The following is a 24675-nucleotide window of genomic DNA, read 5'->3' as shown; positions in this document are numbered from 1 at the left end:
AGTTTCCTCATCTGTGGTAGGAGAAGATTGCCATGCACGACTTCTGAAGCCCCTTCCAGTTCTGACCCTATCATGCCAGGAGACTGTGTGGACGGCATGTAAACGGCATTTGGTGAGAATCTGCCAAGGAAAGCCCTTGAAGTGAGCGTGAAGGCCACGCCAGTAGAAGTGGACTTTGGAAGTTCCTATCAAGTAGAAAGGACTTTATGGATCTGGAGATTAAACAATTAAGAAGCATTATTAAGTACCTACTAAGTGCCAGGCCCTGGGGATAAAGTCCTTGCCCTCGAGGAGCTTATGTTTTGCTGGGGGGCACATCATTTCCCAACTGGATGGTTCAGTGGACAGAGCACTATCAGGAAGACCTGAGTTCAAATCCAGCCTCAGACACTTATAGCTGTGTGACCCTGGGCAAGTCACTTAACCCGTGTTTGCACTCCAGAATCTTTGCCAAGAAAACCCCATAGACTATATGGCCCGTGGGGTCACAAAGAGTCGGACATGACCTAAAAACAACAATGCGACATTAATCAATATTAACATTTGTGTGGCCCTTTAAAGGGCTGCAACATGCTTTATACATATTGCCTCATTTGGTCAACCCTAGGATGTAGGTGCTATTATTTCCCCATTTGGCAGGTGAGGAAACTGAGGCTGAGAAAGGTTAAGTGACTTGCCTAAGCATGTTTGAGGCAGGATTTGAACTCAGATCTTCCTGACTCCAAGTCCAGCACCGTCTACTGCCTCAAGTTGACTTGATCAACCGCTAAGCATTTATGAATCACATTCCAGGCACTGTGCCAAGTAGTAAGGCTGCGTAGACACATATCAGCCTCAAAACGCTTCCCTAACGACTTCATCTGTGTTTAGAGTAGAAGGTATGGGTAGGAAAGAGGATAAATCTCAATGGACAAAGTGTAAGTTTAAACCTAGAAGGTACTATACAAGCCACCGAGTCCATCTCCTCCATTTTGCAGCCATTAAGCCAGACACCTGCTAGGTGCTGAGGACATAAAGAAAGACAAAAACATGGTGCCTTCACACTGTCAAGGAGTTTACATTCTAATGGAGAAGTCAACATTCAAGCAACATTGTACCTATAAGATATATGCAGAGTAGAAGAATGAAATCCAAAAGAGGAGGCATGGGGTGGAGGGGAGAGGAATCAATCAATCACCAAGCTTTTATAGATACCTATTACGTGACAGTCACTCAGCCAAGTCCTGTGGATACAAGAACAAAAGTGAAACCAGGCTCAAATAAGATGGGGAGATGACACCTGGAAGGGATGAGTGACAAAGGAAGGGAGTGTGTTGGTCTAGGAAGCAGGGGGCGGGGAGGGGGGGAAGTCCATTGTCACACCCTGCATCTGTCAAAGCTTGGTGATTGATTGATTCCTCTCCCCTCCACCCCATGCCTCCTCTTTTGGATTACATTCTTCTACTCTGCACATATCTTATAGACTTATCTGGGCAACATACTGAGCAGGAATAGATCCATTCAGACTAATTCTTAATGTCCTTCTTTAGAAGGACTGAACCCTGAAAGAAAGAGGGATGGGGAAGCTCTGAGTCTCCAAGATAATGATTACTAAGAAAATTCATTTTTCCCAATGTTAACTAGGCAGGGATCTGACCCTGAATACAGCATCATGGACTCCCAGATATAGATCTGGAAGGGACTTCAGATGCCATCCAGCCCAACCCTCTCATTTTATAGATGAGGAAACTGAGCCTCAGAGAAGTGAAATGACCTGCCCAAGGTCACACAGGTAGTATGTAGGTAGGATTTGAATCCAGGTCCTTTGGCTCCAAGTACCATGATGCTACAGCTCCACTGTACCCTGATGTTTTTATTTGAGTGTGCTTTGTTGTTTTTTTGTTTGGTTGGTTTTTTTATTTCACCCTTGGCAAAAGGCATCCCCAACTGCATAACATTAATGTAATTGTTACAATGAGGAAGCTATGCAAAAACAGCAATTAACAGCTTAACCTACCTGGAAACAAATTAAATAACCATCCTTCATTTCACTTAAAGAAAACCAGGCAAGTTAATAAGATACTGTGAGTAATGAGCAAAGGGATATTTAAAAACCCAGAGCCCTGGTCAGAGCACATAGTGTGTTCCCTTCTGGGCGCTCTTTTTGGCAGGACATAGATAGGGGTCCGGAGAGTGATCAGAGGTGAGCAACAAAAATGGTGAAGGGCTCCAGGATATTTGCCTCATGGAGATCAGTTGAAAGATGTGGGCACCATTGAGCCCCCAGAAGAAAAGTCTTAGGAAGTGTGACATTGAAAAAGTTCAAGAGACAATTTCTGGGTAATCATTTTATTAATAATGCTACCATATTATTAACGAGGGATGGTCATTTGGCCTTCTCAAACCAAAACCAACTCACTATAGGCTCACAGTTTACATGCCCTTGGAAGAGTGTGTTGTGTGTCCCTGAGGGTGACAATCAGCTCTAATTGGTTAACAAATAATTAGAGAGAATGAATATTATTATGAGAGGTAGACCCATTCTAATGAGGGTTAGGGGGACTGGACTTCTTCAATTATGCCATTTACTTCCAAATCACCCCCAGCCTTGGGCAATTTAATCAAAGAATTTGCCTCCACCCAGACCCGAGTAGAACACAATGGCTTCCCTACCTGGATGGGGTCTGAACCAGATTGGTAAGAAAGTTAATCCAATCTCATTATCAGAAACATCCTTCAAAGACTGAACAACCTGCAGGCTTCTGAAAAAACCCTGGTCCTAATTCAATAACTGATTATTAATATGAAAGAGCAATAATCATTTCTCCCAGAAGGGAAAGGTTAACTGTGTTCAAATATTTGAAGGGAAATTAGCCATGTTCTGCTTGGCCCAGCAGGGCAGAACCAACCAGGAACCATGGGTGGTCATTGTAAAGAGGCTGATTTAGGCTGGAGGTTAAGATATTCCTAAAAATCAAAGCCATCCAAAAGTAGAAGGCACTGCTTGGGGAAGTGGTGGGACCCCTCCTCACTTCATGCAAAGGTCATTTGCTGGAGATGTTGTAGAGAAGAATTTTGTTCAAATATAGGTCAAACTTTATAGGTCTCTTCCAACTCAGATTTTATCACTGTCCTATCTGAGGAGAAACCATTGGCTTTTCTGTGCCTCCATTTCCTCAATTGTAATATGGAATGGAGTCCTCTCACCAGCAGAGAAAGGGAGATTCTCTTCTTTCCCTGGGCCTGCAGCCTCCAGGGCTCAGGGAGAAACAACAAAGTTATCTCAGTGGTGTAGTCTAGTGAGCACTAGACTTGGAGGCAGGGTAGGCATGTTAGAATCTGGCCTCAGCCACTTGCTGTGTAACCCTGGGTAACTCTGAGCCTGAGTCTTATCTTCTGTGTGCAATGCCCCCTTAGGGCTCCTTCACTGAATTCACACTGCCATTGGCTGGTTGGGTCCCCATGAGGCAGCTGTTACTACTTCCTGGGCCCTAGGTGCAGCTGTGCCCCTAAATACTAGGTCAAAAGCCCCTACTGGTGTACTTCTCCTTAATCAGCCAGTAGACTCAGTTCTTTAAGGACATTTACTCAAATATCATAGCAAGGACGGTATTTGGAAAGCATTTGCACAAACATCTGGAGCACAGTCTCCCACAAGAGTCCAGGAGGAGGGAAGAGTGGACACAAAACACACATGGTCAAGGCAACTTCTAACTACACAGCTGCAGGTCCTTGCTGTCCTTTCTCTCGCCAGAGGGGTAGCAGGAAGGTCACTCCTCTGTTCGGGGCTGGCTCTTCAGAGGGCTGGCTGTGGAGCAGCATCCCAGCTGGGCTCCTTCCTCCTGGGTTTTCACTGGCTCTGCCCCCATGCCTGGGACTTATCCTCTCTGCTGCCTGGCTTTCCTGGATTTTTTCAAATCTCAGCTAAATCCCACCTGCAAGAAGCCTTCCCCAGGCCTCCTTTAATCCAGTGCTTTCCCTCTGAAACTACACCCCCCCCCAATTTATCTTATATATATCCTGTTTGTACATGGTCATTCACTTGTTTTCTTTGCCCTTAGACTGTGAGCTTCTTAAGGGCAAGGCCATTTTTAAGCCTCAATTTATATCCTCAGATCTTAGCACAGTGCCTGACACACAGTAGGCACCTAATAGATATTAGTTGACTGACTCTTTCTAGGGTAGCTTGTCCTGGGCTAGGAGATAATGCATTTTTTTTTCAAGAGCAATGTTACCAAGTCCTTAGATGAGATCAGCAGAAGACTTTTCCCTTTAACTCCCTCTGGACCTCACCCCTGAGGCTGTTTGTCCTTTCCCTCCCTTCCCTGTAGCCTTAGGGTGATTAGTTTTATTACAATCATTTGCACCTCCCATACTCCTTAGGAAATTTTACATGTTTTTGTTCAATGACCAACCCTTTGTGACCCCATTTGGGGATTTTCTTGGCAAAGGTCCTGGAGTAATTTGCCATTTCGTTCTGCAGCTCATGATGAAGAACTGAGGCAAACAGGGTTAAGTCACTTGCCCAAGGTCACATGACTAGTAAGTGTCTGAGGTCAGATTTTAATTCAGAAAGATAAGTCTTCCTGACTCCAGGCCTGGCACTCAATGCACTGTGCCAACTAGCTGTCCTAATTTTATGTGTAACTAGGTACAAAGGTAAAGATATAGTCCCTGTACAGGAGGCATATTCACTTTCTTGAAGAACTCTTAATATATACAATTAAGGTAGTTACTCGTCCCTTGTTTCCTGACTGTACTCCTTTGGACTTTTCCATGCCCCAGGAATCTTTTCATCTTGCCCTGGTATTGTAATGCAGAACATTATTTTGCCATTTAGGTAGTAGGGCCCTTTAAGCCATGGAAAGCAAAACTTGGTGCTTCATCTTGCCCCAGACCTCTTTCCTCCTAAATCTAAACAATAGTGAAATGTACTCTCGCATAGCTCAGCACAGCCCATACCTCCAATGCAAATGGATAAGAAAGCTTGCAATATAATTGCTTTAGATAATTATGTTTATACCAGAGACCAGGACACCTGGTCTGGTTAGTGTGATCCCTGACCTGTAATGATGGGGTGCTTGGGTGCTTGTGCTTGTACTTGTGCCCCAATTTCTCCCTAGTCTCAGAAACACTGTCTCTGACAACCACTCCCCAGCCCAAGGACACTGTGCCTAGCAGTTATTCATGCATGGGCCTCAGCAGGACCCTTATCTCTCTCCCTGGTGCAGCTACACAGAGCTGGGCTGCTCAGGCCCCAGCCCTGAGATCATGTCCTGGAAGCCTCCCAATTCCTTAGTTGTGAGAAAGCTTTCCTTTATTGCAGTGCATTCTCATGTCAAGACAGAGGGAGAGGGGTGTCCTTGACCAGCCCAAGAACTCTTCCTCTTGCCAGACTTCAAAGATCCATCCCCTCCCTGTCCTGCATACTCCCTGTACTTTCCCATCCATAGCCCCAAAAGACACCTGCACCTTTGGATTACCTCATCAGTGTTCCTCACATTTCTTTCCCATGCTCTTTTCCATATAAACCCTAGCTCGACCCCTGATGGCTGCTGCTTGATTTGGATGTAAATACCCCTGGCAGTCACGAGCTAATAAATCCACATCTTAAATTACGCCTGGATCTCACTCGCTGATTTCTCAGTACAACAGTATTCATATCTCATCGGTGCCCTCTCTCCCTGGACCATTCTGGTTGGAGGGCTGAGCTAGAGAGCTCATCCCAGAACCTCCACTATCCAACAACACTGGCCTTTTTGCTGTTCCTTGAACACTACATTTCATCTCTCAGTTCCAACCATTTTCATTGTTACAGGAGGAAATAAATAGTAAAACTATACTAGTAGTGGACCTCAACTTTCCTCTTTCACAACTAGATAAATCTAACACAAAAAAAAAATAAGAAAGAAGTTAAGGAGGTGAATAGAATTTTTGTTTAAAGCTTAGATGTGATAGACCACTGGAGAAAACTGAATTGGGATAAAAAGTATGAATATACCTTTTTTTCAGCACATTGCACCTACACAAAAACTGACCATGTATTATGGCATAAAAACCTCACAATCAAATACAGAAAGGCAGAAACATTAAAATGCTTCCTTTTTAGATCATAACACAATAAAAATTATATTTAAAAAAAGGGCTACAGAAACATAGATTAAAAATTAATTGGTAACTATATAATACAATCCTAAAGAATGAGTGGGTCAAAGAACAAATCATAGAAACAGTCAATAATTTCATTAAAGAGAATGACCACAATGAGACAACATAACAAAATTTATGGGATACAGCCAAAGCAGGACTTAGGGGAAAATTTGTATCTCTAAATGTATCATCAATAAAATAGGGAAAGAGAAGAAGAATGAATTAGGCATGGAACTAAAAGAAAACTAGAAAAAGAACAAATTTCAAATCCCCAATATAACACCAACTTGGAAATCTTGAAAATCAAAGGAAAGATAAATAAAAATGAAAGTAAGAAAACCATTGAACTAATAAGTAAAAGTAAGAATTGGTTTTATAAAAAAACAAAAACAATAAAGTAGACAAACCATTAGTTAATTTGATTTTTTTTAAAGAAAGAAGAAAACCAAACTACCAGTATCAAAAATGAAAAGGGTAAATTCACCACCAACAAAAAGGAAATTAAAGCAATTACTAGGAGCTTTTTTTGCCCAATTATGTGCCAATAAATTGGACAATCTAAGCAAAATAGATAATTGTTTATAAAAATATAAATTGCCCAGTGGATAGAGCACCAGCCCTGGATTCAGCAGGATCTGAGTTCAAATCCGGCCTCAGACACATAACACTTACTAGCTGTGTGACCCTAGGCAAGTCACTTAACCCCATTGCCTAGCCTATATATATATATATATATATCCCAGATAAACAGAAGAGGAAATAGAATATTTAGATAGCCCCATTTTAGAAACAGAAATTGAACAACCCATCAATTAATTCCCTAAGAAAAAAATCCCCAGGGCCAGATGGATTCACAAGTGAATTCTACCAAATATTTAAAGAACAATTAATGTCAATACTACATACATTATTTGGGAAAATAAGCAAAGCAATCCTACCAAATTCCTTTCACTACACAAATATGGTGCTGATACCTAAACCAGGAAGAACAAAAACAGAGAAAGAAAACTATGGACCAATTTCCCTAATGAATATTGATGCAAAAATTTTAAATAAAATGCTAGCAAGGATATTATAGCAATATATCACAAGGATCATACACTGTGATGAGGTGGGATTTATACCAGGAATGCAGGGATGGTTTAGTATTAGGAAAACTATCACCATAATGGACCATATCAATAACAAAATGAATAGAAATCATATGATCATATCGATAGATGCAGAAAAAGTTTTTTTTTACAAAATACAACACCCATTCCTTAAAATGATAGGAGCTTTCATTAAAATGATAAGTAGTTTCTATCTAAAACCATCGCTAAGTATTGTATGTAGTGGGAATAAGCTAGAAGCCTTTTCAGTAAGATAAGGGGTAAAACAAGGATGACCATCATAACCACTATTATTCAATATTGTATTAGAAATGTTAGCTACAGCAATAGAAAAAAAGAAATTGAAGGAATTAGAGTAGACAATGAGGAAACAAAATTATCTCTCTTTGCATACAATATGATGGGATACTTAAAAAGTCCTAGAGAATCAACTAAAAAACTAGTTGAAATCATTAAAAACTTTAGAAAAGTTGCAGGATATAAAATAAACCCACCCAAATCATCAGCGTTTCTACATATTACTAACAAAGTCCAGCAGCAAGAGACAGAAAGAGAAATTCCACTTAAAATAACCATAAGCAATATAAAATAATTGGGAGTCCAATTGCCAAGAGAAACCCAGCAATGGCACGAACACAATTACAAAACAACTTTTCACACAGTTAGATCTAAACAATTGGGAAAACATTTTAGTTGCTCATGGGTAGGCCAAGCCAATGTAATAAAAATGATAGTTCTACCTAAATTAATGTCCTTATTCAGTGCTATACCAAACCAGCAAAAAGTATTTAATAGAGTTAGAAAAAAACTATAAAACTCATCTGGAAGAACAAAATGCCAAGAATATCCGGGGTATCAATGGGGGGAAACAATGTGAAGGAAGGTGGCCTGGCCACGCCAGATCTCAAACCGTATTATAAAGCAGTAATCATCAAAACAATCTCGTACTGGCTGAGAAATAGAGTGGTATACACATCACACCTATCAGATTGGCCAATGTGACAAAACAGGAAAATGATCAAGGTTGGAGAGGATGTGGGAAAATTGGAACACTAACACATTGTTGGTGGAGTTGTGAACTGATCCAACCATTTTGGAGAACAATTTGGAACTATGCCCAAAGGGCGACAAAAATGTGCATACCCTTTGATCCAGCAATAGCACTTCTAGGGCTATATCCCAGAGAGATCAAACAAATGGGAAAAGGACCCACATGGACAAAAATATTCATAGCAGCTCTTTTTGTGGTGGCAAAGAATTGGAAATTGAGAGGATGCCCATCCATTGGGGAATGGCTGAGCAAGTTGTGGTATATGAATGTAATGGAATACTATTGTGCTATAAGAAATGATGAACAGGCTGACTTCAGAAAAACCTGGAAAGACTTGTATGGTCTGGTGCTGAGTGAAGTGAGCAGAACCCAGAGGACTTTGTATACAATAGCAGCCACGTTATGCAATGACTAAGAATGTTAAACTGAACCCTTCTCAGCATTACGAGGATCTAAGACATCTCCAGAGGCCTCGGGATGGAAAATGCTGTCCACATCCAAAGAAAGAACTCTGGAAGTCAAATTGCTATCACTTATTTTTACCTTAAGTTGAATTTTGTTTCATCTTTCTGATGGTTCCTCATATTGGTTTTAATTTTTACTTACAACTTCACTAATGTGAAAATATGTTTAATGGGTATGTAAATGTAAAGCCTATGTCGGATTGTGCACCGTCTTGGGGGGGGGGAGAGAAAAAGGGAGAAAAAATTTTCAACTCAAAAGCATATGGGAAAAAAATTTAAAAAAATAAAAGAAAATAAAAATAAAAAAGAAACATCAAAAAAAAAAAGAAATAGAGTGGTATATCACTGGATACACATTAGTAGATGACCATAATAATCTAGTATTTGATAAATCCAAAGACCCCAGCTTTTGGGACAAGAACTCACTATTTGACATAAACTGCTGGGAAAACTGGAAAAGGGAATGGCAGAAACTAGGGACAGACCAACATCTTACACCGAATATTAAGATAAGGTCCAAATGGGTATGTGAGTTAGACATAACAGCTGATACCATAAACAAATTAGAATAGCAAGGAATAATTTACCTGTCAGATCTATGGGGAAGGGAAAAAAATTATGACCAGACAAGAGATAGAGAGCATTATGAGATGTAAAATGGATGATTCTGATTATATCAAATGTAAAAGTTTTTGCATAAACCAAAGCAATGCAAACAAGATTAGAAGGAAAGCAAAAAGCTGTGAAATAATTTTTGCAAGTATCTCTGATAAAGGCCTCATTTCTCAAATATATCGAGAACTGAATCAAATGTGTAAGAATACAAGTCATTACAGGGGCAGCTAGGGACACTTAACACTTATTAGCTGGGTGAGCCTGGGCAAGTCACTTAACCCTGACTGCCCCACCAAAAAAAGAAAAAAAAAGAATACAAGTCATTCCCCAACTGTTAAAGGTTCAAAGGATATGAACAGGCAGTTTTCAGATGAAGAAAGCAAAACTATCTAGACATGTAAAAAATGCTCTAAATCACTATCAGTTAAAGAAATGCAAATTAAACCAACTCTGAGATACCACCTCACACCTATCAGATTGGCTAATACGACAGAAAAGGAAAACGATAAATGTTAGAGAAGATGTGGAGAAATTGAGACACGAAGGCACTGTTGGTGGAGTTGTGAACTGATCCAATTCTTCTGGAAAATAGTTTGGAATTGTGCCCAAAGTCTATAAAACTGTGCATACCCTTTGGTTCAGCAATACCACTACTAGGTCTTTATCCCAAAAAGACAAAAAAGAAGGGAGAAGGGAAGGACCTATTTGCACAAAAATATTTATAGCAGTTCTTTTTGTGGTGGCAAAGAACTGGAAATCAAAGGGATGTCCATGAATTGGAGAATGACTGAGCAAGTTGTGGCATGTGATTGTAATGAAATATTATTGTGCTGTAAGAAATGATGAGCAGGCAGATTTCAAAAACACCTGGAAAGACTTACATGAACTGATGCGAAGTGAAGTGAACAGAACACCAATATTGTACAACAATCAACTCTGAATGACCCAGCTATTCTTAGCAAAACAATAATTCAAGACAATTCCAAAGGACTTGTGATGAAAAATGCTGTCCATCTGCAGAGAAAGAACTGCTTGAATGCAGATTGAAGCATACTATTTCCACTTTGTGTGTGTGTGTGTGTGTGTGTGTGTGTATTTTATTTCTTTTTTGGTCTGTGTCTTCTTTCACAACATGACTAATATGGAAATATATTCTGCATGATCACACATGTATAACTATATTAAATTGCTAACCATCTCAGGGAGAGGTTAGCGATAAGGGAGGGAGAGAATTTGAAACTCAAATTATTTTTAAATGAATGCTAAAATTATATTTATGTGTAATTAGGAAAAATATTATTTAAAAAACAAACAAAAACATAGATATCTGGGTGAGGGAAGGGAGAGGTATATATTGGGTACATAAAGGTGATATAAAAACAACAACAAAAATAAACTGGCCATAACAAAAACAAATAAAATTTTTAAAAAAGATGGTCTAGAGTCAGAGGACTTGGTTTTGATTCTTTCTACTCACTCATTTACTAGCTAGGTTGGCCCAGTGGATACAGCTTCAGGCCAGGGATCAGGAAGACTGACCTTCCTGAGTTCAAATCTGACCTCCAATACTTACTAGCTATGTGACCCTGGGTAAGTCACCTCACCCTGTTTGTCTCAGTTTCCTCATCTGTAAAATAAGCTAGAGAAGGGAATGGCAAACTACTCCAGTATCTCTGCCAAGAAAACCCCAAATGGGGTCAGACACGACTGAAAAAGACTGAAGAAGAGCAGCTGGGCAAACGACAGGACTCTCAGAGACTCAGTTTCCTCAACTATAAAATGTGACCATAGGATCACAGAGCCAGAAGGGACCCCTAAAGATCATCCAGTCTAATCCACCTCATTTTACAGACAAGGAAACTGAGATCCAAAGAGGGAAGTGATTTTCAAGGTGGCACAATGGAATCACGGGGACCTGGGTTCAAATTCTGACTGCGCCACTCACCATTTCTGTGGCCTTAGGCAAATCAAAAGAGATAATCCAGAACCACTTTACAAATCTTAAAGCGCTGTGTGAACGCTGGCCATGATTTATAATTAACCTCCCCGAGGCTCAGTTTCCTCTTCTGTAAAAAGAGGGGATTTCATAGGATTTAGAGCTGGAAAGGAGCTTTAAGGCCACGTGCCAGACGTTCCCTCGGGCAGGGGCTACATTTAGCCAGGGGGTCTGTGAACCTGACAGCTGTATGTCAATATATCGTTTCCCTTGCACATCCGTTAATTTTATTTTGTGTACTTAAAGACATGATTCTGAGCAGGGGTCCCTAGACTACCAAAGGGGTCCATGGCCCCCAAACGGTGAGGAATCCCTGCTGTAAGGAAACCTGGGGTCCTAAAGGGAAGATGCTTTGTGCTCCCCCAATCCCACATTGAAATTCCTCTTCATCACCGCGGGGGGTGTCAAATCAGGAATTCAGTTCCTGCGCCTTTAACAGACAGGGCCGCAGGAGGTGTTTGGGAAGATCCGCTCCGCTGACGTCATGAAGGTCCCCACGTTCTTCAAGCGTGCTGATAATTTAGCGACGCTCCCTCAATGTCGCTTCCCTAAGGCGACGTGTCTGAAAACCGTTAGGCAGGATTTTGGCGACGCGCCCTAACGGCAGGGTAGGAACGCCGTGACGTCTCCAGGTACACATTCAAGATGGCGGCGGCTGAGGGGACGGCGGCGGCGGGGCCGACCGCGGCCCCGGCCCTGGAGCCCGCCTCGCCCCCCGGCGCCGGGGACGGCCCGGCCGTGGCGGCCACGGGGACCCTGGGCCTCACGGACCTGCCCGGGGAGCTACTGGAGCTGATCCTGTGCTGCCGCTCGCTGGGCGCCGCCGACCTGGGCCACGTCGCCTGCACCTGCCGGCGGCTGCGCGAGCTGTGCCAGGGCGGCGGCAACGTGTGGCGGCGGCAGTTCCGAGAGAGGTGAGCGAGGACCTCGGGCCAAGCCTCAGGCCGGGCCCCACCCAGCCCAAGCCCCGCCCCGCCCGCCGAGGCCACGCCCCCGTGGGGCACGCCCTCTCGCCACTGTGCTCCGGCCTGGGCGTCCCATTGGCCGGTCCCCTCATCAGCCCCGCCCGCTGGCGGCCCCACCCTGGCCCCGGCGCGGCCCCGCCCCCCCCGCCCCCTCTCCTCCAGTCAAGCCCTACCTTCCCCCCCGCCCCTCGCTGCCGGCTTGGTTGCCTGGGTTCCAGCAAGGCTAGCCCCGCCCCTCGCTGCAGGAGCTCCGAGGAGCCTGGGTGGGCGGCGCCCGTGGGCATCCTGGCCGGTGCCCATCCGTTCACCTATGCAGCCCAGCCCACTCGAGCTCCGGGGTACAAAGACACAAAGGCACGGGTCCTGTCCAGGCAACCAGCATTTATTAAGCGCCTACTGGAAGCCAGGCTCTGTTTGACATGAATGTTTGCATGTTGTGTCCCCCTTTAGACTGCCTGTGGGCAGGCAACGTCTTTTACCTTTCTTTGTATCCCCAGCGCTTAGTGCCAGGCACACAGGAAGCGATATTGACGAGCTGGTAGCTGGGGGTAAAAAAAAAAAGCCAGAACCCCCTACTCGCAAGCAGCATAATAATAACTAGCATTTATATAGCTCTTTAAGGCTTGCTTTAGGTATATTACCCCATATCACGACACTCTGGGAGGCAGGTGCTGTCATCATCATCATTATTGTTGCTTTCTTCCAGAAGTCAGGAAGACTTGAGTTCAAATGTAGCCTCAGAAATAACCCTGGGCAAGGCACTTAACCTCTACCTCAGTTTCCTCATCTGTAAAATGGGGATTACAATAACATCTACCTCCTAGGTTGTTGTGAGAATCACATTAGATAATAATTGTAAAGCTCTTAGCCCAGTGCCTAGAACATAGCAGGCACTATATAAATGTTAGCTAATATGGTCGTGAACCTTAGCTGTTACTTTACAGGTGAGGGAACTGAGGCAGGCAGAGGTTAAGTGATTTGCCTGGAGTCACACACTTTAAGCTATTTTTTTGAAAAGCACTTTACTTGTCATTTCATTAGATCTTAACAACTGGCATATATTACACCTGTATTATCTCTATATTACCTATGTTATCTATATGTATTATAATTATCTCTGTCACCTTTTTTTGTTGTTCAGTTGTTTCAATCGTACCTGATTCTTCATGACCCCATTTGGGGTTTTCTTGCCAAAGCCACTGGAGTGGTGTGCCATTTCCTTTTCTGGCTCATTTTACAGGTGAGGAAACTGAGGCAAACAGGGTTAAGTGACATGCTCAGGGTCACACAGCTGGGAAGTGTCTGAGGCTGATTTTGAACTTGTCTACTCCAGGCCTAGTTCTTGTCCACTGAGCGACTCTGGCTGCTTAATATTACCTATATATTATCTAATTTAATTGTCAAAATTAGCTGGGGTTTATATAGTGCTTTACATATGGTATCTCATTTAGTCCTCACTGCAGCCCTTTAGTGAGGTTTTAGGTTGGGGAGGTGCTGTTATTACTGCCATTTAACAAATGAGTAAACTGAGGCTGGGAGAGGCTTCCTGATGCCCAGGGTCACCCAGCTATAAATAAATGGCAGAGGTAGGATTGGGCGTCAGGTCTTCCTGACTTCCAAGTCTAGCCCTTGCTGCGCTGTTGCCACCTAGCTTTCTCTCTTTTATAGTGGAAAAAATACAAGGTTTGGTGTCAGAGGACCTGGGTTTGAATCGCAGCTTTGCTAGTGTCTGGCTGTGTGATTTGGGGCAAGTCACCAAACCTGAATTTCACTTTCTTCATCTGTAAAATGAGGGAGTTGAACCAAGTGACGTTTTCCTTCCGGCGCCAAGTCTGTCATCCTGTATTCTCTCAAACCCCATCCCCCCCAGCCCTGCTCCTCAGCCCTCAGCAGGTGGGCCCCTCTCCCTCAAGGATGAGGCTGGAGCCCACTAGGGCTGAATCTGGAGTCAAAGGAGCCGGTTTCAAACCCTGGCTCCGCTGTTTGCTTCCTGAATTTCACTGTCCTCATTTGTAAAATGAGAGGGTTGTGCCAGAAAACCTCAGGGTTTCCTTCTAGCTCTAAATCTCAGCTCCTGTGATTGCTCTTCAGCATTGCCCACCCCCATCTGGGCCCAGGTCCAAGAAGACCCCTCCATTCAGTCCCCCATGTACTGGCCCCCTCCCTCTACAAAGTTTGGTGGGGTGGCTCCCATGCTTTTCTGCTCTAGACCTGCCCCCTCCCCTAGGAGAGGCGAGAAGCTGCCCAGGCTAAGGGTGGGTGGTAGGTTGACTCCCTCAGCTCGTGCCTTATTCAGTTTCCCTTCTCCAGAGAACTTAGCCTTTCCCAGCATAAGCTTCCAATTTTGTCAAACGAGCTAGTGAAACTGGGTGATCTCGAACATCCCTTCCAGCTCTGAATCCATTTAAATCGAAGGAACATTTATTCAAGGGTTACTTTGTACAAAGGCACGTGCCAAGTGATGGGGAGCCAGGGACAAAGTGACAGCCCCACCCTCCAGAAGTGTATCGTGCTGGGCACACGCGCACACCAGATGCTGAGGATAGTAGCAAAGGAGACACCCACAGAGTGCTGTCGGAACATTTGGTTAGAGTGAGAGGGGTCACTGAGGGGGTGACATCTGAGTGGAGTACAGCATCCAGAGACCTGCTTTTTCCTATTCAAGGCCACCCATCATGTTTACTTTTACCTGTGCAATATTATTGGGCAGGGATTGCGGTTGATTTGCACTAGACTGTGGCATCTTTCCCAGGCATGGCCCTGATGGGCAAGACATGGGGAAGGAAGGGACTAGAAATGAGGGAGCTGGTGTAGTGGAAAGAACATTGACCTGAGTCAGGAGATCTGGCTCCGGTCCTAGCTCTGCCACCCACTGGCAGCTGGGGGAATGCCAGCTGGTCCCTTCCTCTCCATTTGCTCGTCTCTCCAGTAGTCCCTTCCAGCCCTGCCCCACCATGATCCTTGGAGAAACCTCAGCACTGATGGTCTGTCTTCCCTGCTAGCCTCACCTTTGCCCATGTGCCTTCCCTCCTCACCTCCAACATCATGATTCACAGATGAGTTTCATGCTTTTCCTAAGTATCATTTATTTGGTTACAATTTCTTTGTCTTCTGACTTCATTGACATTGAGAATGTCAGTATGGATGTGGTTCAGTTCTTCTAGCAGTGTGCCCACTCATTGGTCATTGGGCAGACATGGCATGTGGAGAAGATCAACAGCTTATTTAATTGACAGTCCAAGACCTGAGCTTCCTTTCATCATAAGCTCTTCTTTCCACCATCATCGTTACATAATGGAACACCATTACCGTTTCTTCATTTCATGGGTCACCATGTCTAAAGAACCAATGCCTCTGTGGCCAACCTGCTGGGAATGAGTCTTGTCCTTTACCTAATCTGGTCTTGAGATAACAACCACCATTGTCTGGCACCAGGACCTTCCATTTGTGCCGAACCTACGTGAGTTCGCCCAGTGCTTGTTGATTGCTACATTGGTTTGCTGAGTAGCCTTCAAGAATCTAGGAGACCTAGTAAATGAAAAAATTGTTCCTTTCTCTACTTTTCATAGTTCCTAGTTCCACATCTCTAAGTGCCTACCCGGCATTTCCACCAGGATGTCCTGCCAGCACCTCAAATTCAGTATGCCCAAAACTAAAAGAATCATCTCCCTCCAATCCTCCCCTGCCCTGCCCTGCCCTCACATACAAACGTCACCTATTTTTGTTGCTTAGTACAGCCACTTTCTCAGTCCTTGAGGCTCAGAATCTTTGGACCTTCCTTCTCCACCAACCACCAAAGTCCTTGGGATTCTCCCTATGTAGTACCTCTGTCCCCTTCTCTCCACTCGTACTGCCACCATCCCAATATAGACACCCATCGTCTCTCATCTGGACCATTGTAACATCCTCCTCCCTGGTTTCCTTTCTTCCTGTCCATCCTGCTTCTCAGGCCGTCTTTCCCAGATAGAAGAGTAGAAGCTGCCAAAGTGATATTCACAAGGCCTCGTTTCTGACCATGTCTACTGCCCTACTCAAAAACACCTTAGCCCTCCATAGTCTGGTTCCAACTAAGCTTTCCAAGATATGTTCACCTTTATCTTGTTGAGATACTGTGCATTCTGGCTTGGCTTTTCCCCAGACACACAGCTTGCAATCTCCCACCCCATACATTTATGCAGGAGACACAAATGCCTGACATAACCCCTTCTTTGTACTTGTCTTTAAGAATCCTCATCTTCCTGAGGCCCAGCTCAGCCGCTGTATACTCCATTCAAGGATTCTCTTCCTCAGTTTTTCCTGGATCTTTCCTTTGTCCCCAGCCCGCTGTCCCAATAAGGTAGGTACATTTACATCTCCCTAGGCCAGGGCTCCTTAAGCACTTTGATGGGATCATGGCAGTCTGGTGAAGTATATGGACCATTTCTCAGAATCATATTCTTAAATTCATAGAATAAGATCTGTACAAAGAAGCCAATTATATTGAAATATACTTATTAAAGTATTTTTAAAAAACCAGCCAGGTTCACAAGATCCAGATTAAGAACTCTTTTTGCCCTGGTAAAATTCAAGCTCCTCCAGGGTAGGAACTGCCATAAAAAAATTCTTAGTCCTTAAGACGCTGTACTGTAGCAGATGCTTAATGACTACTGACTGAATTCAGTCAAAAGCTTCTTTCCTGTGCACTGACCCTGCTTGTCCACAGCTTCCCTCCAAAAGGAGCTCCTCTTCTCATGTCTGACCACTCTCTAAGGCTTTGCCTGGCCCGCCTCCCATCTCTAGGTTTTCAGTTTCCAAAATATGCCCATCTTGTCTCTCTTCCCGCACACTGGAAGCCTCCCTAGGCCAGGGACAAGTCCAGTTGCATTTGCTAAAGCCGTTGTGTAATCTAATAATGCAGGCCTTGTCTTACAAATCTCTCCATGTTCACTGGCTCATTGTCTACTGCCTCCAAACATGCCCCCGTCTCTCCTATTCTGAAAACTCGCCCTTTCTCCTCCGGTGGCCTTTTCTTAGTCTCATTCTCCTTGACCTCTCTGCGGCCTCTGACACTGTAGATCACGCTCTTCTTTTGGATATTTTCTTTGCTAGTTTTTTGGGACACACCCCTCTACTGGTTCTCCTCCTCCCAGCCGACCGCTCCTTCTCAGTCTCTGCTGCCGGCTCCTGCCCCAGACCACACTGCCTAACCAAAGTTCTGTCCTAAACCCTCTTCTCTTCTGCCTTTATACCGCTTCACTTTGGTGATGATCCCATCAGCTCCATGGATTGAACTACTGTCTCTGTGCTGATGATTCTCAGATCTCCCTGTCCTGCCCCCACCTCTCAGCTGACCTCCAGTCTTGCATCTCCAGCTGCCTTTCGGAGGTTTCTGAACTGGACGTGCCCTATGTTCAGTGGGCATCTTAAACTCATCATATCCCAAACAGAACTCGTCGTCCCCGCCCCAAAACCATCCCCCTGCGCCTTCCTTCCCTATTACTGTTGAAGGCGTCGCCGTCCTCCCGTCCTTTAGGCTCACAACCCAGGAGTCCTCCTGGGCTCCTCACTCCCTCGCCCCATCCCCGTATCCAAACTGTTGAAGGCGTCGCCGTCCTCCCATCCTTTAGGCTCACAACCCAGGAGTCCTCTGGGCTCCTCACTCCCTCGCCCTCATCCCGTATCCAAACTGTTGAAGGCGTCGCCGTCCTCCCATCCTTTAGGCTCACAACCCAGGAGTCCTCCTGGGCTCCTCACTCCCTCGCCCCATCCCCGTATCCAAACTGTTGAAGGCGTCGCCGTCCTCCCATCCTTTAGGCTCACAACCCAGGAGTCCTCCTGGGCTCCTCACTCCCTCGCCCCATCCCCGTATCCAAACTGTTGCCAAGGCCTATTGATTTCACCTTGGCGCCATCTCTCAAATACACCCCCTTCTCTCCTCTGATACTGCCCCCACACAGGTACGGGCCTTGATCACCTCACACCTGGACTATGGCACCAGCGTGCTGGTCAGTCTGCCTGCCTCAAGTATCCGTTCAGCCCCTGAAGTGATTTTCCTAAAGGGCGAGTCTGATCGTGTTGCCTCACTCAGTAAACTGCAGTGGCTCCCTGTTGCCTCCAGGATCAAACACAAAATGTTCTGTTTGGCGTTCAAAGCCCTTCGTAACCTGCCCCCTGCCACCTTTCCAGTCTTCTCGCAACTTGCCCCAACATGTACTCTTCACTGCAGGCACACTGGCCTCCTGGCTGTTCCTCAAACGAGACACTCCATCTCTCAGCTCTGGGCGTTTTCTCTGGCCGTTTCCCACGCCTGGAACACTGTCTCTCCTCAGTTCTGACTCCCGATCTCCCTGACGTCCTTTCAGTACCAACCAAAATCTCACCTTCTACAGGCAAGCTTCCCAGAGCCCTCTTAATTCCAGGGCCTTCCCTCTGTTAATTGTTTCCCATTTATCCTGGATACAGCTTGTTTGTACATAGGTGTTTGTTGTCTCCCCATTCGATTGTAGATTCCTTGAGGGCAGGGACTTTTTTGCTTTTTTGTATCCCCATGGATTAATACAGTGCCTCGCATGTTGGCGGTGCTTAATAAATGTTTATTGAGTGATTGATAGGATAAAGACTGGTCACATTCTTGTTCTCTGAAGCCTCAGGATGGAGGGGGCGATGGGCTGCTTTATCCTGTGATGTCTTTGCCCCCAACCTGCCTGCTGCACATGCCCTGGAACTTCCAGATCCCCCTCTGAGGCAGCCGCTGAGTGCACATCTTTCTTTTGTAGGTGGCCCTCCCTCCTGAAGTACTACAGTCACACCGAGGGCGTCAACTGGCTGGAGGAGTACAAAGCTCGGCAGAGTGCTGGCTTGGAAGCCCGGAGGATGGTCGCCTCCTTCTCTAAGCGGTTCTTTTCGGAGCACGTAAGGACCTTGTGATACAGCCCTCATGTGTGCGTAGGGCCTGCCACTGCCTCTGGCTGCTCCTCGTGCCATCCAGGCCATCTCCATTCTGGGCCCCATGGGAAATCCAGCATGTGGTCGTCCAGTCTCTGCTGGGAGACCTCCTAGGGTGGGGAGGGGAGCCCACGGCCTTCCAAGACACCCCCATTTGGGTGCTTTGGGACAGGTTCTGTGATTAGGAATAATTCATTAAGCCTAAATTTGCTTCCAACTTCCTCTTGGTATCCCTGACTTTTTTTTTTTAATCAAGATACTTCTGTATTCTCATATATACAGGGGAAAAAAAAAGAGTAGACACCATTAAATGACAATGAAAACCATTAGCTTTAGGGGCAGCTAGGTGGCGCAGTGGATAGAGCCCTGGCCCTGAAGTCAGGAGGACCTGAGTTCAAATCTGGCCTCAGACACTTGACACTAACTGTGTGACTCTGGGCAAGTCAGTTAACCCCATTTGCCTCACAGAAAGAAAGGAAGAAAGAAAACCATTAGCTTTTAGTTCAGACAGATAAAAGGACAATAAATACTGCATAGTAGAGATAGCAATTTTTCCTCTTCTGGTTATTGAATGCTTCAGTGAAAAGAGAAAATATTATTAGCTCAGGTACTTTTTGGATGAAGAATCCAGTGGGATCAAGCCGAACAGATCCAGTCCCTTTTTCATAGGGCAGCCCTTCAAAGACTTTGAAAGATGGCTCTCCTATGTCCTTCCCTACACTTCCTTTCAGACAAGCTCCCCATTCTCTGTGCCTCGTGTGACATCATCTCCAGTCCCTGCAGTGAAAACGGTGCTGTAGATGTGGTCTGAGCAGGCAGTGGAGAGCAGGGGCCTGAACTCCCTCTCAGGATACACTGTCATTTTGGATTTTTCTTTGTTTCTCAGATTACCCTGGGCAAAGAATTCATCACCAAATAAGTTAGCCTGCTAAAAAAAATATATGTGTCTGTGTGTGATAGGTGGATGGAATTATATACATATATATATCTATGTGCATCTAGTTCAATGTATTCACATTGTATGTGTGTGTCCCCTGTCTCTTTTTAAAAAAGTAAATCTGTTTGATAACTTTTATGTTTCCAATCCCTAAATTTCCCCTATATCTCTTTCCTTTCCCTTCCCCTAAAATCTTTTCTCTGTAGATTTGGCCCCCATTCATTTAAAAACATTTTTTCAAAGATAAGATTCATTTGAGGGTTTTGGCTTACAAAAGTGATCATTCTTTGTTTAATTGTAACCTTATTGACACTCAACTCCTTTTTTTCTGACTTTGATTTGTCCTAATAAATAGAATTATTAAATTGGGCGTGGTTTCAAGATTCCTAATGAGGACATATACCATATGTATATGCGGATATTGAGCTGACTAGTCTTACAGACAGAAAAACCTGGGTTTGAATCCTGCCTCTGCCATTAGCTGTATGATGTTGGTCAAATCACTTTATAGTTGGTGTCTTAGGAAATTTTTTTAAGATTTGCCAAGCTATCGGTGGGTTGCAGGCTGTGTGGGTAGAGTGAAATCCCACACTGGGAATTCCTCAGAAATTACAAATCCTTTATGATTTCAAGATTCTTATAAAGGTTTGAAATAGAAAATAAAGTTAAGGGAGTTGTTTTATGGATAGCAGACATCTCACCGAGATATATCAGGACTGTACAAAGTTGTTTTAATAATGTAGCTTATATTACTTTATGCAGTATAACATTAGAGTATGTAGTTTATACACAAAATCAGTTTAACTGGAACTTTCCCTGAAATTAAAAAAACTCATAAGACTTATACTTATAAAAGCTCATTTTGTTCTAGTATTGTGGCAGTACCTAGCGCAGGGCCTTGTACATCATTGCAATTAATAAATGTGTCGATTTAGATGTCATTGACTGTTTTAGCTGCCGGTTTCCCTCTCTGCAGTCAGACAGCTATCCCCTGGACAGACAGCGGCCTGTTTTTATAGCTCACCATTCCCCATTTCCCCAGACCCCTCTGCGTAAGTGTTATTATATCTAAGGTGAGTGAATTAGCTTGAGAGTGGACCAGGGTTGGTGCTTTATTTGGCTAAAGCTCCTGCCCCAGCCTCACATTCTCAGTGTCTTTTTTTTTTCTCAAAGATTGACCTTTAATTTTTTGCTCTCTTTAAAAAGAATTTCTAAAGAGAGCGGCCACAGAAACTAAGTGCTATGAATCGGGAGTCTTTACTAGGGTCCAGCCTTGTGGGAGGCATGCTAACAGCACCCTAAAATAACTAGAGGCTAACATTTAAACCTTCACTTCTCTTTGAGGCTATGACTGACTCCTACATCATCATGGGCCTGGTGATTGTTCACCCTCCCAGCATGGCAGCACATGCCTGTTTTGATATTCCAAGATAAGAGAAAACCACCATGGCAGTCTCACCCGTATTAGTAAAAGTGAGGCAGCTTTGTTTTCAATAAAAAAAACTTCAGTTTTTGTGCTCATGCCAAAATCAGATTGTGGTTCAGTCCTGTTTCTCTGCATCTGTTCCTTTTCTAGGTCCCTTGTAATGGCTTCAGTGACATTGAAGACCTTGGGTGCCCAGGACACTTTTTTGAGGATGAACTGATGTCTATCCTTAATATGGAAGGAAGGTAAGTCAGCGGGATGACCCTTTTTATTTAAAAAGAGGCCCGGGGTGGGGGGGGGGGCGGCTAGGCAGCACAGTGGATAGAGCACCTGCCCTGGAGTCAGGGCAAATCCAGCCTCAGATACTTACTAACTGTGTGACCCTGGGCAAGTCATTTAATCCCAATTGCCTCTTTACAAAAAAAAAAAAGAGTAAAATCACAGAATTGGAAGTGACCTCAGAGTCCATTTAAACAGCTTACATGTGACCCATCCCAAATGAATGGTCAGTCAATGTTCACTTGAAGATTTGCAGGGAGGCAGAGAACACAGCAGAGGCAGCTCCCTCTCCTTTTGGGGACCCCTGGTTGTCAGATCGCTTTGTTTACCTTGAGCCTAACTCTGCCTCCCTTTGGCTTCATCCACTCTATCTAGTTTTGTCCCTGGCTGCAGACAGAACAAGTGTCCTCCCTCCTCTGTGGCAGCTCTTCAAATCCACTTCAGTTCAGGGAATGTCCATTAAATCCATGCTTGGGCAAGGCCTCGCCCTGCGTGCTGAGAACAGAGACAAAATGAGACGATCACTTGCCCTCGGGAAGTTTGTGATTTACAGTGGGGATACAACCCCCAGAACAGGCCATACGGGAGAGTTTCAGAAGGGTGAGGGCACCGACAACTGCTGTTAGGATCAGGAAAAGCATCACAGGCGCCCTCAGGTAGCCCTGGCAAGGTCAGGACTCTAAGAGGTGGAGGTGAGCGTCCCAGGCAGCCCAGGGACCATCAAGGTCAGGAACCAGCCAGGAGGCCAGACCACAAAGTGCAAGAAAGGGAGAGATGTGGAATAAACCTGGAAAGGAAAGTGGGAACCAGAGTCAGGGGTTTAGCTTTGAATGCCTCTGGGTATGTATTTTATCATAGCACTAACAGGCAGCCAGAGAAGCTTTTTGAGCAGCTATAAATTACCTTTCACTGTCATGGCTCCCTCTTGTGCTAATCCCGCTTCATCATTTGCCTCTCCACCCAACTATAGCCCCTACCTTCCAGAGGGCTGCAAGGATTTGCTGGCTTCTTGCCAGTCCTTAGTATCTGTGTTTCTTCTAAATTCTATAATGCAGCCCTTCCGCAACACTTTTCTTCTCCCAGTTAAACATCCTCAGTCCTGTTCAGAGTGTGACCCAGTCCTGTCCCACCCTGGTCACCCTCTGGATGCATTTCCCAAAACTAAACACAACACCCCTGGTACGACCAGACAGAGTAAGATAGAGCTGTCACCTCCCATTTCAGAAGTTTGTCAAGATCCAAGTTCTAGACTTGGGGACTTGTTGACATTGCAGCTCACTGAAGTCCCAGATTTTTGTTCATTTAACTGTGCCACCCCCATTTTGTATTTTGGAAGCTAATTGTTTTAAGCTAAGTATAAATTTTATATCTATATTTCTTTAAATTTAATCTTATTATATTCTACCCATCTATCTAGCCAATTGAGACTTTTTGGTAACTATCCAATGTGTCACCTCTCCTTCTCAGCTTTCTACCTTTGCCAGTTGGAGGTTTGCCATCTGTGACTTCCTCTAAGGCATCGACCAAAATGTCAGACCTCACACAGCCAAGCATAGATGGATCCCTGGAGCCCTCCATTGGAGCCCTCCATCCTTATTGTCAGATAACTGTTAATGTCCACACTTGGGTGTGGTTATTTAGTTAGGCCTGAGTCTGCCTTCCCAATACATTGAACCCACATTGTTCCATTATACCCTCAAGGTTAACATAGGAAGTTTGCTGAGATCAAGGGAAGCCATATCTTCAGCATTCCTCTATCAGTCTAATAACTTTCCAACAAGGAAACAAAGCTTTCTGGCATCACAGAGCATTGGTGAAGTCGTGTTTCACTGTTTTTAATGATCATGCCTTCCTTTGAAATATTTTGACAAGCCATCCCTTTAATCATCTAGAATTTGGTCAGGAATCTAAGTCAAGCTCACTGGCCTAGATTTTCCTGGTGTACCTTTTGTGGAAATTGTGGCATCTCTTCCCTCTTCCTTCTGCCCCTCTTCTATCTGCCACATTCTTTCAGAGGTCACTGATTGTGGTTCTGCCATCACAGCCCCCGTACAGTGGCCTGGGTTATCAGCTCCAACTAGACATTCCCTCTCTAGCTCATTCAGTTATCTCAAGTGTCAAGGTTTTGGCTCTGGGTTTTCCAATCCCAGGATTGTTCTCCTTGGTAAGGAAAGTGGACACAGAATAGGAGTTGAGTAGCTCTGCCTTCTTCCCATCCCCCATGATCATCATCCTCTACCTCGATTCATGGTCCTGGGCCAGCAGCCTCGAGGCTACATGTGGCCTTCTAGGTCCCTGGGTGCAGCCTTTTAACTGAGTCCAAGTTTTACCGGACAAATCCCCTTTTCTGTGAAGTTTGGATTCAGTCAGAGGGCTGCACTTCAGGACCTGGAGGGCCACACATGTCCTTGAGGCTGCAGGTTCCCCACCCCTAGTCCTGGGCAGTGGTTTTCAGGTGGGACAGACCTCGGAAGGTTCTCGGTCTCATGCGACTTGATGCTGTAGGAACCCAGCAGAGTTTCTTAGTGCTGGCTTTGGATGCCCCTCACCAGGCAGTCACCAACTACTACCCCTCACCTCTTCTTCCTGAGACATCCATCGCTCAGTGGCACCCATGGGCATCCTTCCTCTGTGCACAAGCAGCTGCTTTCTCCAAGGGCCCAGGTCATCCCTCTATGTAAAGAACCTCAGGCCGGCTACTTAGCTCCTAGTGTCTCATGGTCTTTCTTCACTTTCCTCTTCAATATCATGCAAGGTTTTCCTTCTGTCTCTAATTA

General features: G+C 44.7%; 1 protein-coding gene across 2 annotated transcripts in view; it reads left to right on the top strand.

Moving 5' to 3' along the window:
* Positions 1–11997: 11997 nt before the first annotated feature.
* Positions 11998–24675, top strand: part of FBXO21 (F-box protein 21) — a 40302-nt gene continuing 27624 nt past the window's right edge. The window contains exons 1-4 of one of the 2 annotated variants that reach the window (XM_078154355.1): positions 11998–12281; positions 16558–16668; positions 19088–19223; positions 21770–21864. In XM_078154355.1, coding sequence (XP_078010481.1) covers positions 12013–12281; positions 16558–16668; positions 19088–19223; positions 21770–21864 — 611 coding nt within the window. In that variant the 5' untranslated portion in view covers positions 11998–12012. The remainder of the gene's footprint in view (positions 12282–16557; positions 16669–19087; positions 19224–21769; positions 21865–24675) is intronic. The other variant, XM_021007943.2, reaches the window with a different exon arrangement.

Source organism: Phascolarctos cinereus, unplaced genomic scaffold, assembly GCF_003287225.1.
Source record: "Phascolarctos cinereus isolate Bilbo 61053 unplaced genomic scaffold, phaCin_HiC Scaffold_4;HRSCAF=312, whole genome shotgun sequence".
Taxonomy (NCBI): Eukaryota; Metazoa; Chordata; class Mammalia; order Diprotodontia; family Phascolarctidae; genus Phascolarctos; species Phascolarctos cinereus.
Note: the sequence above shows the minus strand (reverse complement) of the source record. Positions and strands in the feature narration are given on the sequence as shown.